Consider the following 17,411-nt stretch of genomic DNA (forward strand, 5'->3'; position numbering starts at 1 on the left):
TAACAGCCTCAAGAAGCAGTGCTGAATTCTTTTTGTTGGGCTACTACTAGCAAGACGTAACTCATTGGAAAATATATTGATGCTCTTGGAAAAAATATTACGAGTTGTCTCTTCATGATTGCTACAATTACATCACATATTTATGTGGATAGATGTGTGAAGTATATTTCACATGGTTAATATACAAAGTCTAGGAAGCAACCAGGACAGGATGATTTTGTAAGCTTATTGAGAAGACAGGCCTCTTTCCAGCCAACATCAACAACAAAACAGCCATGGAAGGCCAGAGGGGTGAATCGTGGAACCCATGTCCAGCAAATAGGCAAGCGGGATGAGCTAGGAAAGCAGGCAGCAGGTTAACACCCATTGGACGTCTGGAGTGAGACGCTGCTCCTACCTGGGAGATGGAGCGCATGGCTCCCTGCACACACACGGAATGAAGGCTGAGCAATTGGAGGACTGTGATGTCAGCACACATTTCTCCATCCCAGAGCCCCCCTGTCTGCTCCCTTATGATGTATTTGTGCTCTGCATTTCCACACCCCTTCCTCCAGCCCCCTGCTCCACCCCCTCCTCTGTGCTCATGTTCCCGCCAGCTTCACACAGGCACACAGTTCCACTGGTTCCAGTCACAGGGCATGGGCACATGGTGCATCTGGGCAACCACTCCTTGAATAAGGTGGTTGTCTCTAGCAGTGTGGGCATAGAGAGGGAAGCCAAGTTTTGCCAGAGTCTGGACCTGGTAAGTGCCAATATGGTAAATGAGGCTCTGTCCCCGGTACTCAGGCACAGTGGCTCCCATTCGCAGCTCTCCAGTGTGGTCCATCAGAGACCAGGACACAGGGGTCCCCTCAGGCCCCAGCAGACAGAAACTGGGGAAGATCCGGATACAACGCTCAATGAATCTCCGGCTTCTTTCGTTGCCACCGAAATACCACCAACGGTTCACCAAAGCAGCATGGATAACATCCAGCGTTGAATATTTAAACATCTCTTGGTCACTGTTGGGAACAAGGACACATTGAAGAACACATATCCTGAGACCCGGTGACCTGGATGTGCACCAACCCCACCTGTGTGATACCAGCCCTCTCCTTGTCTTCTTTCTCTTCTTCTTAGAGTGACCAGAGACGTTGACCCAGCTCACACTCTTGGGCAACCCCTGAGGGCGTGGTGAGTCAGAGGCTGCAGGCACCTAGAGCAGCACTGGGTGCCCAGTGCTGTTGCCATGCTGTAGACCTTTGCTGTCAGGACCCTAGATTACTCCTGCTTTAGTAATCAGATTTTCTCTCGTGAACTGATTCTGGGTTTAGACATTAAACAGCCTTGGCCAGTGCAACATGACAAATGTAATTCAGCCAGAGACTCTAAGTGAGTCTTAGACTCTTAGCAAGGAAGCTAAGCAAGCTCACTAATTTCAAGGAATCCTGAGTGCAGTGAAGAAAGCCAAAATAGGTCATGAGCTGGGAGTTACAGGGAGTAGACAAAGTGGGCTGATTAGCCCAGAACCCTAGTGAGGTGACCTTTCTAGTGTCCAGTAACAAGAGAAGTCATTTGTACAATATGTTTTACTGTCTGTAGGTGTATTTGTGATTTATAATAATCACATTCATCTTGGAGGAGTTGTAGGCATACACATCTCTCATTGGTGAGTTTTACTTCCTCTTCTTTGCCTTCCCTCCCCTCCCATTGCTGTATCTGTTTCTCATCTCCAGAGTCTGTCTTCCTGTTTCCTAGTTTCTCTCTCTTACTTGCATGCTGAAGCTGGGAGGGCGGGGGGAGCCTTAATTGTAAGGCTCCATGGGCCTCAGAGATAGCCCCCAGCTTGCCTGCTTGTGTCAGGAAACTACAGGCACGCTTCCTCTCCCTCTCGGGGGTGCACACAGGATAGGATGGGATTCTGGACTCTGGAGTCTGGGTTCTAGGTGTCCCTCTTATTGTAATGCCCCTTACAAGGTGAATAAGGTTCTCCCAGGCATAGCAACATGCAAGAGCCCCAGGCACAAGCCTCTGCCATTCACATCCACCTTCAGGTCACACCCACTGCTGACACTAAATTCTGTACAGAATTGGATGAAAGCCAGTTTGGGAAAATAGGTGATTTGCTCATACTGTTTTCACTGGAAGCCTTTTGTCTCATGGCATAATTGCATTGCACACATTGCACATGGTGGGTCTTCGTTGAGGACCCACTTGTCAGGCACTGTGCTGGGCCTTGTGGGCCTAGCAGGGAACAGGGTGCATCTGTGCATGTCTAGTGTTTCCATACTGCTTCTGGGAAGATTCAGACACCAAATAAGTGAGTTAATACACACTAGCCAATTTCAAATAAACACACATGCAATGAAGAAAACAAAGCCTGGTCATTTGTGGAACATAATGGTGAACTCACTTTAAGAAGGATGATTTACCCAAGACTCTGGGGAGGAAAAATGTCAACATTTGTGAGTAATAAAAGAAGTAAGTTATAAAACCATTAAATAGGGCTCCAAGACATAGGCTTTAGGCAGGAGCAAGCTAAATTTTATGGTTTTTCCCTGCTTCAGAGGGAGCATGATCCCATCATCATTTTCATTTTGAATTTCTAGAGTCCAAAAACTTCCAACTTACAGGGATGTGGGTTTGTCTCCCTTTTGTGCTAAGTTCTTTTCATCCACCAGAGAAGGGAGCAGTTTCTTTGCTGTGTCAAGTATCATGAAGAGGTTGCACTGCGTGTGCTTGACCTTGCTTGAGTTGATGGCTACAAGATTTTGTATCACAGTATTCAGGCTGGACTGGGAACCTAGTTGGGGGGAAAATCATAGGAGGTGGCATTACTGACTGTAACTTCTGGGACTTGAACCCCATTTCCCAATGGTGTTGAGAAATATGTAGCTCCAGAGTCATCACACAGTGCATTGGTCAGATTTTAAGAAAGTGGGACACAATACCCAACTCCTTCACCTTGAAAGAGAGGTCTCACTTGATTCCTAGTAGCAGGGAGTTCAGCCCATGGCTTGAAGCTCAAGGGCTGAGACATCTTGGTGGAAGAGTGTGGCTGATTATGGTGTTTAGTTCAGCATGGTCAGGAGGTAGAGGAGGTGTGCAGGTGTACAGTGCCAGAGGCCATAAAAAGAACCCAAAGACAGACCTCCACATCCCACCCAGACTCACCAAGAGCTGTGCATTATGAATCCTCTCTGCACTTCTTTCTTTCTTTCTTTCTTTCTTTCTTTCTTTCTTTCTTTCTTTCTTTCTTCTTTCTTTCTTTTTGTGGAACTAGGGATTGAATTCAGGCCTTTGCACTTGCCAGACAAGCTCTTATTCTACTGAGCTATCTCCCCAGCCCTCTCCTCTGCATTTCTTGATTTAGTAAACCTCACAGATTACAGTTAACACCCACCCTCATACTTTGGGATCAAGCATTAGAGGGGTTTTATGTAATAATGATTAAATATTTTAGATTAAGATGTGGGAGAACTTCTGCTCCACTGCACCTGCTGGACCCTCCAGACCCACCCAAGGCCTGGCATACAAGCCTGGTGTGAAGTTCTTCAGCTGAAGTCCCTGAAGAGAGGCTAGGGACCAGAACCACCCAGCTAATCCAGGATGAGAACATCTTGACAGAGGGGTACAGCAGGTTCATTTCCACAGGCAGCATCAGGAAGAAGCTGAGCACAGCAGCTAGACCTCAGCCAGGTATATCAGGACAAGTTCAAACTTCACAGATCCAGACCCGATGACCTGAGACACTTTGCTAGACCCAAATCTATGAGAGCATCCTCCCTCTTTTTCTCTTGACTGAGAGTGGGGGCAAAAAGTAACTGGGGTAAACTAGTCTGCCTAGAAGACCCCAGGTACATCAAGGGGAGGTGAACAGACAGAACTCATGATAACTAGCTTAAATACAAATTCCCAATTTAATATCTGCTTGGCTATACTATATAATGCTTTCTCTTACTGTCTAAAATACAAACCCATTAGTTACAAAAGATTGTCAACTGTGAAATGTCACTACCCATTATTAGTGTTCCTACTGTAGTTCTATAAATACAAAACTATAACTGCCTAAACCATATAATCTCTCTTGGGTAAGAATTTTGCTAGGTGCTAAAGTTATAACTGTACCAAAGCTCTATACTAATGGTAAGAGGACAGTGCTATACAAAATGACAAAGAGAAGGAGTAAAATTCAATCTGAGGCACTGAACAAATGAAGGAGACACTAACATAGAAGAAATTGGGAATCACACAGCTGAAATCTGTGAATTAATAATATCTAAAGTAAAGAAACAACTGCAGAAAGATATAGAGGAAATCAGATAAGAAATAAACTCTGAAATAAAAAAGGAAATCTCTGAATTAATAGCAACTGAAGTAAAGACTCAAATACAGAAACATATAGAGGAAATCAGATCAGAAATAATCTCTGAAGTAAAAAAAGAAAGGATAACTATAATGAAAGAATAACTTCTTCAAAAGAAGACACTGATAAAAAAAGAGGTGATTAGAAAAATGATAGAATCATTCAATGAACAATATAGGAAAGAAATAGATCACAAGAAGCAGAGTCAAAGAGATATACAGGAACTTTAAATCTCAGTCACAAGCTTGCAAAACTGTTCGAATGAGAGTGAAGATAGGCCTTCAGATCCTGAAGACACCATCACAGCTAGTGAAAAGGTAAGAAAACGTCTCTTAAAAATGACTAGGATGCAGGAAAAAAATAATTCAACATCTGCAAGATGATGCAAAGATGAACAATGTGGGACTAATAGGCATTGGTGAGAAAGAAGGAGTCAATACAAATTATATAAAAAGGATGCAGAGGGAAGTAATAGCAGAAAACTTCCCAAATATAGGGAAACAATCTGACATTCACATAACCAAAGCATATAGAACTCCAAATAACATTAACCCAATTAAAAACACACCCAGACATATAACAGTGAATATCCCAGAAATCCAGCACAAGAACAATATACAAAAAGATGCTAGAGAAAGGAAACAGATCACATTTAAAGGAAAACCCAACAGAATAATGGCAGACTTCTTCACAAACCGTGAAGTCAAGAAGAGCATGGAGCAGAGTACTTCAAGTCCTCTATGAAAACAAATTCCAGCCCAGACTACTATACCCTACAAAACTTTCTTTCAAGTTTGATGGAGAAGGGAAATACTTCCATGAGAAAGAACAACTAAAGAATTTCATTATCATAAAACCAAACCTACAGAAACTACTAAAATATGTTCTAGAGAGGGACCAAAATGATCAGAATTCCATGAATGAGAACAAAAGGAACCCACTAAATATGGCAAAGAACAACTAAAGAATTTCATGATGACAAAGTCAACACTACACCTACTACTAAAAGGTATTCTAGAGAGGGACCAATATGACCAATACTCCACAAATGAGTATGGAAAGAACCCACCAAACAGGGCAAACAATTAAACGCAGAAGGAAGAGGAGTAAACAACAGCAGGTAAATAACATGTCAATCATAAGTCAATAACATCTCAATCATAACCATCAGTGTAAATAGACTCAATTCACCACTTAAAAGAAATAGACTAACAATGCATTAGGAAGCAAAATCGAACAATCTTCTGCATACAAGAAACACACTTAACTCATAAAGAAATTCATAGGATGAAAGTCTAAGAATGGAAAACAATACTACATGCCCCAGCACCTCAGAAGAAAGTAAGGGTAGCAATTCTGTTTGCAGACAGTCTCAACTTTATCTTTTTCAACTTCAAACCAAGAATGATCAAATGAAATAAAGAAGATCACTACATACTGGTTAGGGGAAAAATTCAAGAAGAGGTAACACTTGTAAATATGTATGCACCAAACACAGGAGCATCCAACTATATAAGACAAATCTAAATGGACATGAAAAATCTAGTGTATAATACCACAATCTTCACAGGAGACCTTAATACCCCCTTATCCCAAAAAGATAAATGAAGCAGACAAAAAATTAGCAAAGAAGTAGCAGAACTGAATCAAAGCTTAGAACAAATGGACTTAGTGGACATATGCAAAGTGTTCCATCCAACCACAGTTGGAAACACATTTTTTTCAGCTGCACATGGAATATTTTCTAAAATAGATCACATACATAGGTCATGCTTAAGTGTCCGCAAGAAAACAGAAATTATCCCATGCATATTATCTGACCACAGTGCAATGAAACTCTAAATAAATGACAAAAGAAACCACAAAAAGTGAATAAATGCATGGAAATTAAACAACAACCTCCTCAGCAACTAGTGGGTCACAGATGAAATTAAACAAGAAATTAATTAATATCTACATTACAATGAAAATTCAAGCTGAAGATACCGGAATTTATGGGATGCAATGAAAGCAATTCTAAGAGGGAAATTTATAGCTGTAAACTCACACATTAGCAAAACAGAATGGGAACAAATAAATACCCTAATGCTGTACTTCAAATGTCTAGAAAAGGAAGAGCAAATCAAACCCACAGCCCAAAGATGGGAGGGAATTATAAAGATTAGAGCAGAAATTAATTCAATCCAGACAAAGAAAACAATAGAAAGAATTAAAGAATCAAAAAGCTGGTTCTTTGAAAGATTAAATAAAATTGATAAGCCCCTAGCTGACCTCATCAAAAAGAGGAAAGAAAAAACTCAAATACAAGCAACAAGGAATGAAAAGTGTGAAATTACCACAGACCCAGTGGAAATTCAGAAGATCATCAATAGGTATTTTAAGAATCTTTAGGGGCTGAGGGGAGAGTTCAGTGGCATAAGAATCTTTACTCTCACAGAATAGAAGACACAGAAGAAATGGACAGATGTCTAGAAAGGTGCAAATTACCAAAACTGAATCAAGAAGATATAACAACTCTCAATAACCCAATAACAGCCAATGAAATAGAAAATGTAATAAAAACTCTACAGACAAAGAAAAGTCCAGGTCCTGATGGATTTACAGTTGTATTCTGCAAGAAATTTACAAAAGATATATCCCCAATACTCCTGAAACTCTTTAATGAAATTAAAAAGGAAGCAATCCTCCCAAAATCATTCCTGGAGGCAAGTATTATACTGATATCAAAACCAGGGAAAGACACAACTAAAAAAGAGAACTATAGGCCAATCTCCCTCATGAGAATAAATGCAAAAATCCTCAATAAAATCCTAGCAAAAACAATACAGCAAATGATGAAGAAGATTATACACCATGACCAGGTAGGATTCATCCAGGGATGCAAGGATCTTTCAATATACACAAATCTATAAATGTAACACACTGTATTAATAAAGCCAAAACCAAAAACCACACTATCATCTCACTTGATTCAGAAAAGTCTTTTGACAAAGTCCAACACTCATTCATGTTCAAAGCTCTACAGAAAATTGGAATAGATGGCCTCTACCTCAATCTGATAGACGCAATCTATGACAGGCAAACAGGCAACATTCTATGTTTTTAGAGGGACTGGTTCTTTATTTCAAAAAGGCACTTGTCAATATTCAGTATCAAAACAGTTGCACTACTGGGTCTTCTTTTTCCTGACTGGTCCCAGAGACCACAACAAAGGAGCATACATTTTAAGCCAGTAAGCTGCAGGATGTGCACTTAACAGACCTCACAGAGACCTCACCTCAAGTGGGGACTGGGTGGGGAGAAAACTTCAAAAGATCAGCACACTGCCAGCCCACAGACTGGAGAGAACTCTTTGCAGCCAGGTGGGGCAGTCATGCACTCCAACCCTAAAGAAGCAAAATTTCAAAATAATATAAAAATTTAAAGGTTTTGTACATAAGCTATTCAAGATTTCTCCAGCGCTGACTGATACAAAGCACAATGCGATGACACATTTAGAGACAGCGGCTTTGGACCCAGAAAAGGGTGAAATGACTTTCATATGGCTGAATAAGAGGCAAAAACATTATTTTTCTTTTCTTTCAAAGAGGCAGGAAGGCAATTAAATGGTCACCTCAACATTAAGGAAGGGACACATGATCTATTCAGTGAGCACCTGGAAAAGGGGTAGAAAGAGGACAAAAATTTGGTCTCATGGCTGGGGATATGGCTCAGTGGTAGAGCTCTTTCCTAATATGCATGAGTCCCTCCATGGGTTCAATCCCAGTATCAGACACACAAAAAAAGTCCTCAGTCTCAGAGATCTAACCATTGTCATATCCTACTTCTGATGAGAAAAGTAAAAATAAAAATAGAATTGTCCAAAGACAAGTTGGAGCTCAAAACCTGAACAGCATGGTTTTGGTTTTAGGCTACCTCCTCCTGACATCACCTTTCTGGCTTAGCTGGTACTTGGTACAGAGCTGTAAGTTCTCCCTGGTGGAGTCTTTGCCTGGCCTCTGTTTGACTCTTGGTAAGGCATGCCCATACTTCTTTTCTTCCCCTATGGAGAAAGCACTATGCATTAAGCTGAAAAGTTACCTTCCAGAATGAGAATGGAATTAAATTTTGGCTCCAGAGCTGTGCAATTATTCAGAACATTTTAAAAATGATTTGTTACAACTAAAAGTTATTACAAATGTGTACATCACAACATGCTTTTAAAGATGCTTTGTATTGTGCTCACATTCCCTTAAATGTTATTCCCAAAGGTGCTCGGCCTCTAGCCCAGCTGGAATCTCTGGGAAGAGGCAGAGACAGTTTGATGAAAAAGACACAAGTTGGGGGTCGAGGGTGGGGAGAGGATGTAGAAGGGAAAAAGCAGCCTTCCGGTTAAAGATCAGCCCTCAGTTTTGAGGTCAGCTTGGGGTAGGCTGGCCCCAGGCGGTGTGTTGGGCTCAAAGGGCAAAGCAGCAGCAGGGCAGAGCTCCGCATCTCCTTCAAGTCAAGCAGAGCCTGGTCCAGCATCTCTTGTGCACAGAGGTGCTCCTCTTGGGTGAGTTCAGCTTATCTTCCAAGTCATCAGTTGTCTTTTCCAGTTTGGCTACTGATCTTTCAGCAAACTCAGCGCGGGTCTCTGCCACCTTGAGTTTATCGGTAAGAATCTTTATCTCTTCCTCATATTTGTCTTCTTTTTGCAAGTACTTTTTTTCAGCAGCACTCAGACACTTCGGGTTCTGGTCCATCAGTCTGATCTGCTCATCCATCTCCCGGCAACGGGACTCTGCCAGCTCAGCTCGTTCCTCTGTGTGTTCCAAATCTCCTTCAATAATCACCAGCATATGAGCCACATATTCATACTTCCTATCTGCCTCTTCAGCAGTGTGTTTAGCTTCTTTAAGCTGGATTTCCTGGAGCTCCATCATTTCTTCATCTTTCAGAGCCTGGTTTTCAATAACCTTTACACCTCTCACTCTCATCGGCAGCTTTCTCACCTTCCAGCTTCTGTAGGTCAGTGGCCAGGCGCTCCTGTGCACGGTTCAGCTCCTCTTCAACCAGCTGGATCCTGCGGTGCAAGGAGGCTACCTCTGCTTCAGCCTGCTCCTGAGCCCATCTTTCTCCCTCCACTTCTTGCTGGAAGCATGTGGCCCTCTTCTCTGCATCATCAGCGTGCTGCTGAAGAACCTGGATCTTGCACTTTACTGCCTCAATGGTGGTGATCCCAGCCATAGTGCCTACCCAGCAACCGCTAGGATTTTGCCCCTGCCTCCTTGGTTAGGCCACTTTTCACCTAATAGAATTCTAAACAGGGAAAAACTGAAAGCTTATGTTCTCAGATCTGGTACAAGACAAGGATGTCCTTTATCACTGCTCCTATTCAATATAGTTATGGAATAATTAGCTAGAGCCATTTAGACAAGGAGAGAAATAAAGGGAATAAGAACAGGTACAAAGGAAGTTAAATTATCATTATTTGCAGATGACATGATACTCTACCTGGAAGACCCAAGAAGCTCCAGGAAGAAGCTACTAAAATTGATGCACAAATTCAGTAGCATAGCAGGATACAAACTCAGTTCCCAAAAGTCAATAGCATTCTTCTACACAGATAACAAACACAATGTGAGGGAAATTAGAGAGACAACATGTGTTACAATAGCACTGAGGAAAAGAAAATACTTAGGCTAAATAAGTAAAAGATCTATTCAAGGACATTTACAGTACTCTGAACATAGAGATCATAGAGGATTTCAGAAAATAGAAAGATATTCCCTGCTCCTGGATAGGAAGAACCAACATTGTGAAGATGGCCATACTCCCAAAATTGTTACACAGATTTGATGCAATCCCTATCAAAATACCAACATACCTCATAGACCTAGAGAAATCATTTCTAAAATTTATTTGGAACCAGAAAAGACCTAAAATAGCAAAGGCAATCCTGGCCAACAAAGACAAGGCAGGAGGCATTATAATTCCTGACTTGAAATTATACTACAAGCATACTGTGATAAAAATCAGCATGGTATTGACAAAAAAAGAGACCTGAGAATCAATGGAGTAGATTAGAAGATGTAGGAGCAGCTACACACTCAGCCACTCTATCTTTGACAAAGGGGCCAAACATGCTTATTGGAAGAAAGATAGCCTCTTTAACAAATGGTGCTGGAAAAGCTGGCTCTCTACAGGCTGAAAACTAAAACTGGACCCAGGTCTGTCACCATGCACTAAACTGAAGTCAAATGGGTTAATGTTTAGATTAAACATTAAAACAGAATCAGAAACATTAAAACAGAAATACTAAATGTTCTGGAAGAGAAAGTAGGAGGAACTCTTGAAGACATAGGGGTAGGCAAAGATTTCATGAACAAAAATCAAATTGCACAGGTAATACTTGAAAGAATTAATGACTGGGACCTCCTCTTTTTGAGAAGTTTTTGCATGTAAAAAGAAATTACCAACAGAGTGAAAAGATAACCCACAAATTTGGAAAAAAATCTTAACTAATAAGCACTCAGACAAAGGTCTTCTCTCTAGAATTTATAAAGAACTAAAAATCATTAGGGCCCCAAAATTTAAAGACCCTGTTCAGAAATGGGCATCTGAGATGAACACATACTTCTCAGAGGAAGAAATTCTAGAAGCTAATAAATATATGAAAAAATGCTCCACATCCATGAAATGCAAATTAGCCATCCATGAAATGCAAATTAAAACAACACTGAGATACCATCTCACCCCAGAAAGAATGGCATATCACTGCTTGTTGCAAAATACCTGTTCTATGTTATGTCTAAAGCATTTGCTATTCAAACAGATACTGATGTTAAGCTCAAATGCTTATTTTGTAGGGTAGTAATATCATTAAGCTTCTCTTTTGGAGGGTTAACAACCTAAGTTTGCAGACTGAAAAATTAGGGAAAAAGAAGGGCTACAAGGGTAGCCAATATTTGGGCCCTCGCCCTTCAAGGTCAGTGAGGACTCAGGACATGAGAACCTGTATTGTAACATCCTATAACTCAGTGGTGTCCCAAATTTTCTGATAATGGGGCCACAGAGGAAAGTGATCGATGATGTATATAGTGGGCCTAAGGAGAGTCAGCTAGAGAGAAAACACTCTCAGGGTTTCACAGAGAGAAAATTGGTGAAGCAATGGCTGTAACTCATCCACATGGCTGACACTGACAAACCCTGAGGGGATTTGACTGACCTTACCAAATATAAAAGTTACATTTTCAGTTATATAGGTCTTGCTTTATCTTGGTCTTAACCATTCAACAGAAAAATATAAACACGAAGTATAAAAAGTAAAGCCATATTAATCTGCTGAGCTGTAAAAGGCTCAAGTCAACAACTTCTGACATTACCAGTTCCATGGATAATCCACTACTATAATGGATTATTGGAGTATATTGGATTATTTTGTTGAATTCATGTACCTACTATATTTGGATGGTAATGAAATATCCATCTCTGACAAAACTAAGCAAAAAAAAAGGGATATAAATAAATGTCCATTTTGTAGTGAACAAAATATATGTATATACAAAATAGTATAGATATACAGCTACTTTATCTTAGTTCAATGAGAAGAAATACTTATACTAGTAGTGTTTATGCAAGATATCATGTCTGCATCTCGTACTCTGAATAACTACTATGAAGACAACAATATGCAATGTGTTAATTATTGTGGCTGTCCCACTAACCTGTTTTGAAACTGTCTCATTGCTGTTTCTTTCTCAATAAAATTAATACTAAAAAGAGATTGAGATAATTCAAGATGACCTAAATATTATACTATAAAGTACTATAGTACAATTATGCCTATTAAGGGAGCTAAGGCATAGGCACAAGGACTAAAATTCTTGAGCAAATTCTATGCAGCCTGTGCTATAGACCTTTGCTGTCAGCACCCTAGATCACTCCTGTTTTGGTAATCAGATTTTCTCTCAGGAACTGATTCTGGGTTTAGATAGTAAACAGCCTTGACCAGTGCAATGTGGCAAACATAACTCAGTCAGAGACTCTAAGTGGGTACTGCATCTTGCCCATCTTTCTGATCCTGACAACTGTGTGATTTCCATGTTGTCCACTTTACTGCCATCACTGCTATCAGTAGCCAGCCAAAGCAGTCACTAACCAGAGCCAGGCCTAGGGTCCCCTGACCTAGTCCCATGGCTCATGTGCAGTCCTTCAGCCAGCTATGTCCAAGACCAGCACATGAAACATTTGGCTGAGCTGTTCACAAGAGCCGCATCCACACTGTTCATTCTCAGAAGGGAGGCAAAAATGGATTGCTGTGTTAGATAGTTATTTTGAGGCGGTTTGCAGATCTGATGAAACAAGAATAGCACTATGCATTTCCACTCACAATCTTAATCCTGAGGACTATATTTTGGGTACTGTTGCTATCATTTTAAGCACCGGGAAACTCATCTACAGAGAGGTTGTTACTGTCCTTGGAACACACAGTTAATAAGAGGCCCAGCAATCTTAAGAAGTCTGATGCCAGAGAGTATGTTCATATTGACTAAAATATTTCTTTATGAACAGTGATTGGAAGCTTTTCTCCCCCACAAACTTTTTCTTTGTTAGATCTGGAATTCATGAGAGAATAAATGAGGAGTCATATTACAGTGGACTATGAAAACCGTGTACGCTACTCTCCACTCATTTCCTCTATCATATCATAGGTGCTGATACTAGGAATGGACAGCAAACCTTGTATCCTGACATAAAGGCATGTGAGCTTCACATGCTTATTCAAGATGAAAATCGATCCCATCAACATACACAGACCTCAGCGTTGAGGACGTGCTCAAGGTCTCTTACTTTGAATCTGCAAATGCTGCTTCCAGTTGATGACTTCAGGGGAGCCAAGGAGCTCCTGGCTTTGCTTTGGATCCTTGGAGTAGATTAAGTAAGTGTTGGTGTAGTGATCGAGGTCATCGGTCATTTCCTGTGTGAGGAAAAGGGGAATCAATCCGTGTTTGTAATTAGTGATGGTTGTAATGACATTCAGCCTTCTATTATATCATGACTTTGTATTATGTTAGCATTTTCTGTTGTTTTTTTTGTTTTCACTTAGGAATTATTTAAATTATGTAGGTTAATGAAGGTCTCATATTCAGTTGAAAGTTAAAAACAAAATCCTGAATGTAATTGTTGGAAACTCAGCTAATGTGTTGAAAATTCAAAATAATCTAGTTAAAATCATTTGTGATACTTCCAAAATTCTTAAATGAAGAATCAAAATAATAATTGAATAGCAAGATAATGAGTCAAAAGAGTAAGTCTGGTACTGGGCTATACGTATGTTCTTATTAAAATCTACAGATGTTGGGCCAGGGAGATGGCTCAGTAGAATAAGTGCTTCCCTGACGAGCGCAAGGGTCTGAATTCAATTGCTCCCCCCAAAAAAGAAAAGAAAATCTACAGAAGTTACAGAATTAGAATATCATTTACAAAAGGGAGAAATAAAGAAAAAGTTGCTGACTAGCCCTTTCTTTAGAAAAAATGACTTCGCACTTTTAAATGACCTACAATAACATCAAACATATTTATATATATATGTATATCTAGCAAGTGTCTCAAACACAGAGGTCACTTCAATAGGAAGAGACAGATAAGGGGAAAAATGACAACCTCTTAGCATCAGAAAGATCTTTCCTTCAATATTAAGAGAATATTAAAAATATACTTCCTACTCAGCAATGACACTAAGCATCAAAATAGCAATTTTCTTCTCGAGCCATTAAAAATCCATGCTTTTAGCATCCAGTATTAAATTTCTACTAAGAAGAAATTCTGATACTTTAGTAACATGTGCCACCTGGGACTATCTTAATCTTCTTGATTGATTAATTGTGTGGTAGAGAGTTGGCTACAATGAAGTTAGGCCAATATTGAGTGAGGGTGTTTTACGTTAGCAGACACTATGATGTCAAGGCCAGTGTTTTTAAAAGCAGGAAGTACATTTTTCCTTTAGACTAATATTTGAAAATGGAACTGAGTCTGATTTATTGCAATATAGAAATCTAGCCTAGGACACGTGCTCTTAATGTCTCTAGCAAACAATAAGACTTGTCTATGTCATTAGTAAGATCTTAAATTGGAAAATACTTCCAATTTTTGCCTCTTATTCCCATGAACTGAATGCAAGACATAACAAGTTTGCTTTTCAGGTCAGCAGATGCCAGTTGGAGGACTGTCTCATGAACAAAATAATGTGTGAGTGTGAGAGTGCTCAGCACATGCCCTCAAAGTCTCCACTTCCAAAAGGTGGCCGCATCCAGGGAGCGCTGTGGTGGCCGTTGGTGCATTGATAGCTGACTGTGACGCCAGGCCTGGGTGGAAAGGAGGGCCCCTGGGGTCTGACCTAGAAGGCGGTGCTCTTGGCACTGTGTCCTCCCCTCTCTCCCTGCTTCCTGCCTGCTAAGAGCTGGGCAGCTCCTTCCCCGTGCCCTTCCACCATGCTGGTCATGCCATGGGGCCAGGCAAGCATCATCTGGTTCCTCTGAAACAGTAAGCCAGAGTGAATAGTGCCTCCCTTGTCAGTGTGGGGCCTTGCATTCAAGGGAAAAGGAGGTGACGGATACAGCTGCCCTTGCATCTTCTGTGCATTGCTATTCCTCCCCCTCACACAATGCTATAGGTAGTCTGCAGATTTCTCTAGATTCTCCTCCAGCCTGCACTTCTGAGGACAGGGACTCACTAGCACTCCGCTGAGCCATTGGCGTTTCTCAGGGGCCTACCTCGTACCTGGCCCAGGGCAGCAGCGCAACACAGAGAAGCAGAGGACGTGTTCATCCCCCAGCTGGCGACTCACCTGCTCCTGAGGACGGACCACCACAGTGTTATAGTCAGGCCATGCGTCCACCAGGGCCTTCAGCTTGAACGGGTTTCCCTGGTTCATGTGGAAGACGGTCCCATAAACCTGCAACATTGCAACAGAAGAGAGGCCGTCTCATGACAGACAGGGCCGGAGAGGCTCTTCCTGCACCAGAACGGAGTGTTTTTCCCGATGGAAGCATATGATTGACTCAAAAGCAGCAGGGAAACAACGGTATCAATTTTCTTCTAAGATCTGTTTCTTTACTGCAATTTAAATGTCATATAAAATATGAAGACCAACACAACTCACAAATATTGTTGACTGTTATAGAAATTAGTACACTCTTTTTACAGATTTCCCTCTATCTGTACCCAAAATAAATTTCTAAAAGCTAAAAAATAAACATATATGTCTTCACTCATTGAAAATGTCTTTTCATGTTTGTTCATTGAAGTCTTCTCATGATTGTTTTTAAAATCTTGGATTATTCTGATAGCATATGTGTTAATTACTATTCTTCATTTAAATGAAATATTTTCTCTTCTTAAAAGTTATTAAATTGGCTCTCTGATTTATTGGATATTATGTAATAAATTCGGGGTCTTATTTAAATTTTGTTTTGGGGCTTTCTCTGTGCCTCTGTGGCCGAGGAAGGGCATCTGGCCTCTCACTGTTGGAAGTTAGAAGTGGACTGCATGCTTCTCTTTCCTACCTTTTGGCACCTGAGGGAAATTGGCTGCACCATATTGTGGGGTGTCCCACAGGCTCCCCTTGTGCACACAGTGCAGTCCTCGCATGGAGGGGCAGGGGTCCCCGTTGTGCTCCTCAGGTGCCCTCCCAGAGGCCATCTAGGCTGTGGGGCTCCCTCATGCTGAGCCTAATGAGAGTCCAGAGTCCTCACTAGGCCACCATGCAGAGGAGCCAGCAAGAGGAGCCTGCTGTGTTCCAGAGCTTGGTGTCCAGGCTTCCATTCAGCCTTTGTTGGTGGAGCTGCACTGCTGGGTTTCTGTGGTGCTGAGTTTCCTCCCAGTGTACAGGTCCTGTGTAGAGGTTACCAGGCTCCTGTTGTCTTAGGCCACTGACTAAGGTGAGTAGGGTTTTCTTCTGGGTGTATAGCTGAGAGGCAAGGAATAGCTAGCAGCCCAGCTTCAGCAGTGTCTATGGGAGGTGTGGAAACAAATGTGCACTGGAACAGATGCCCCTGCCTACTCCAGCTTCCTCTTTCTATATTTTTAGGTCTGCTTACATGCACGCACACACACACACACACACACACACACACACACACACACAAACACACACCCTCTTGAACTCTCTAGTACATGAATGATTAAAAGCGCACTATAATTTCCTTTTCTGTTCTTTTCTTCTTATTTTCCATCACAGGCTGCAGCAGGAAAAGTAGCTCACCGTTCTGCTCCACAGAGCCTGGTGCACCCTGCACGGACCAGCTCAGGTCCCTAAAGCATTGGTCTGAGCCTCCATGGCCTCCTGGCATTCACGGGGGCAGGCGCTGCGTGGACGGGGGGATAGAGAGGGTCTTGGGACCTCAAAATCCTCTTCCTGCACGTGCCATACGAGGCCCAGGCAGAGCCCTGATGGCGGCCTTCTGCTTGTTCCTTTCCAACCACAGCGCCCAATCTCCTCCAAGGTGAGAAGCCAGCCCGCCCCTGCTCTCCTCGTGCTGCATTGTGTCCTGCTCTTACCCTTGTTCATGTTTGTATGATTGTCTTCACTTTGCGACGTGGACGCACTTGCACTCGCTGAAAACACATCTTGGACCCCCCTTTGTCATTCCCTTCTGCGGCAACATTTCCCCAAAACTATGGTGCAAAATTGTAGTTGGAACACTGGCACTGATAGAGTCAGGGTACACACCGTTCTCAACGGCACGGGGACCCTTGTGCTGTCCCTGTGTATGTTTCTCCTACTCTTTTGACTCAAGCACTCCTGAACCTTTGGTAACCAGTTTTTGTGTCCTGTATCCCTGTAAAGTTGCAGCTGCAAGAATGTTTTATGAACGGAATCATACAGTCTGTAAGCTTTTAGGAATTTGCCCCTACTCAGTGTACTTTTCTGGGGATACATTCATCTATCAGAAATATCAAGAGTTGATTCCTTCTACTGCTCAATATTTTTCTACAATATGGACATTATGAAATATGACTTCACATTCTGGAAGCTATCTGAGCAATTTCCAGCTCAAGCTATTTTATTTGAAGCTCTCGTATATATTTGTGCATTTTTATC

At 41.6% G+C, this 17,411-nt stretch overlaps 1 protein-coding gene and 1 pseudogene across 1 annotated transcript in view; both read right to left on the reverse strand.

Annotated features, from left to right (window-relative positions):
• The window catches only part of LOC101568390 (glycine N-acyltransferase-like protein Keg1), a 22,044-nt gene continuing 4,633 nt past the window's right edge, over positions 1-17,411 (reverse strand). The window contains exons 3-6 of the mRNA XM_004645786.2: positions 15,156-15,263; positions 13,160-13,286; positions 2,611-2,782; positions 1-1,001 (exon numbers count right to left, since the gene is read on the reverse strand). Coding sequence (XP_004645843.1) covers positions 599-1,001; positions 2,611-2,782; positions 13,160-13,286; positions 15,156-15,263 — 810 coding nt within the window. The 3' untranslated portion in view covers positions 1-598. The remainder of the gene's footprint in view (positions 1,002-2,610; positions 2,783-13,159; positions 13,287-15,155; positions 15,264-17,411) is intronic.
• LOC105740938 lies at positions 8,717-9,553 on the reverse strand (annotated as a pseudogene).

Source organism: Octodon degus, unplaced genomic scaffold (genome assembly GCF_000260255.1).
Source record: "Octodon degus isolate 3935 unplaced genomic scaffold, OctDeg1.0 scaffold00239, whole genome shotgun sequence".
NCBI lineage: Eukaryota > Metazoa > Chordata > Mammalia > Rodentia > Octodontidae > Octodon > Octodon degus.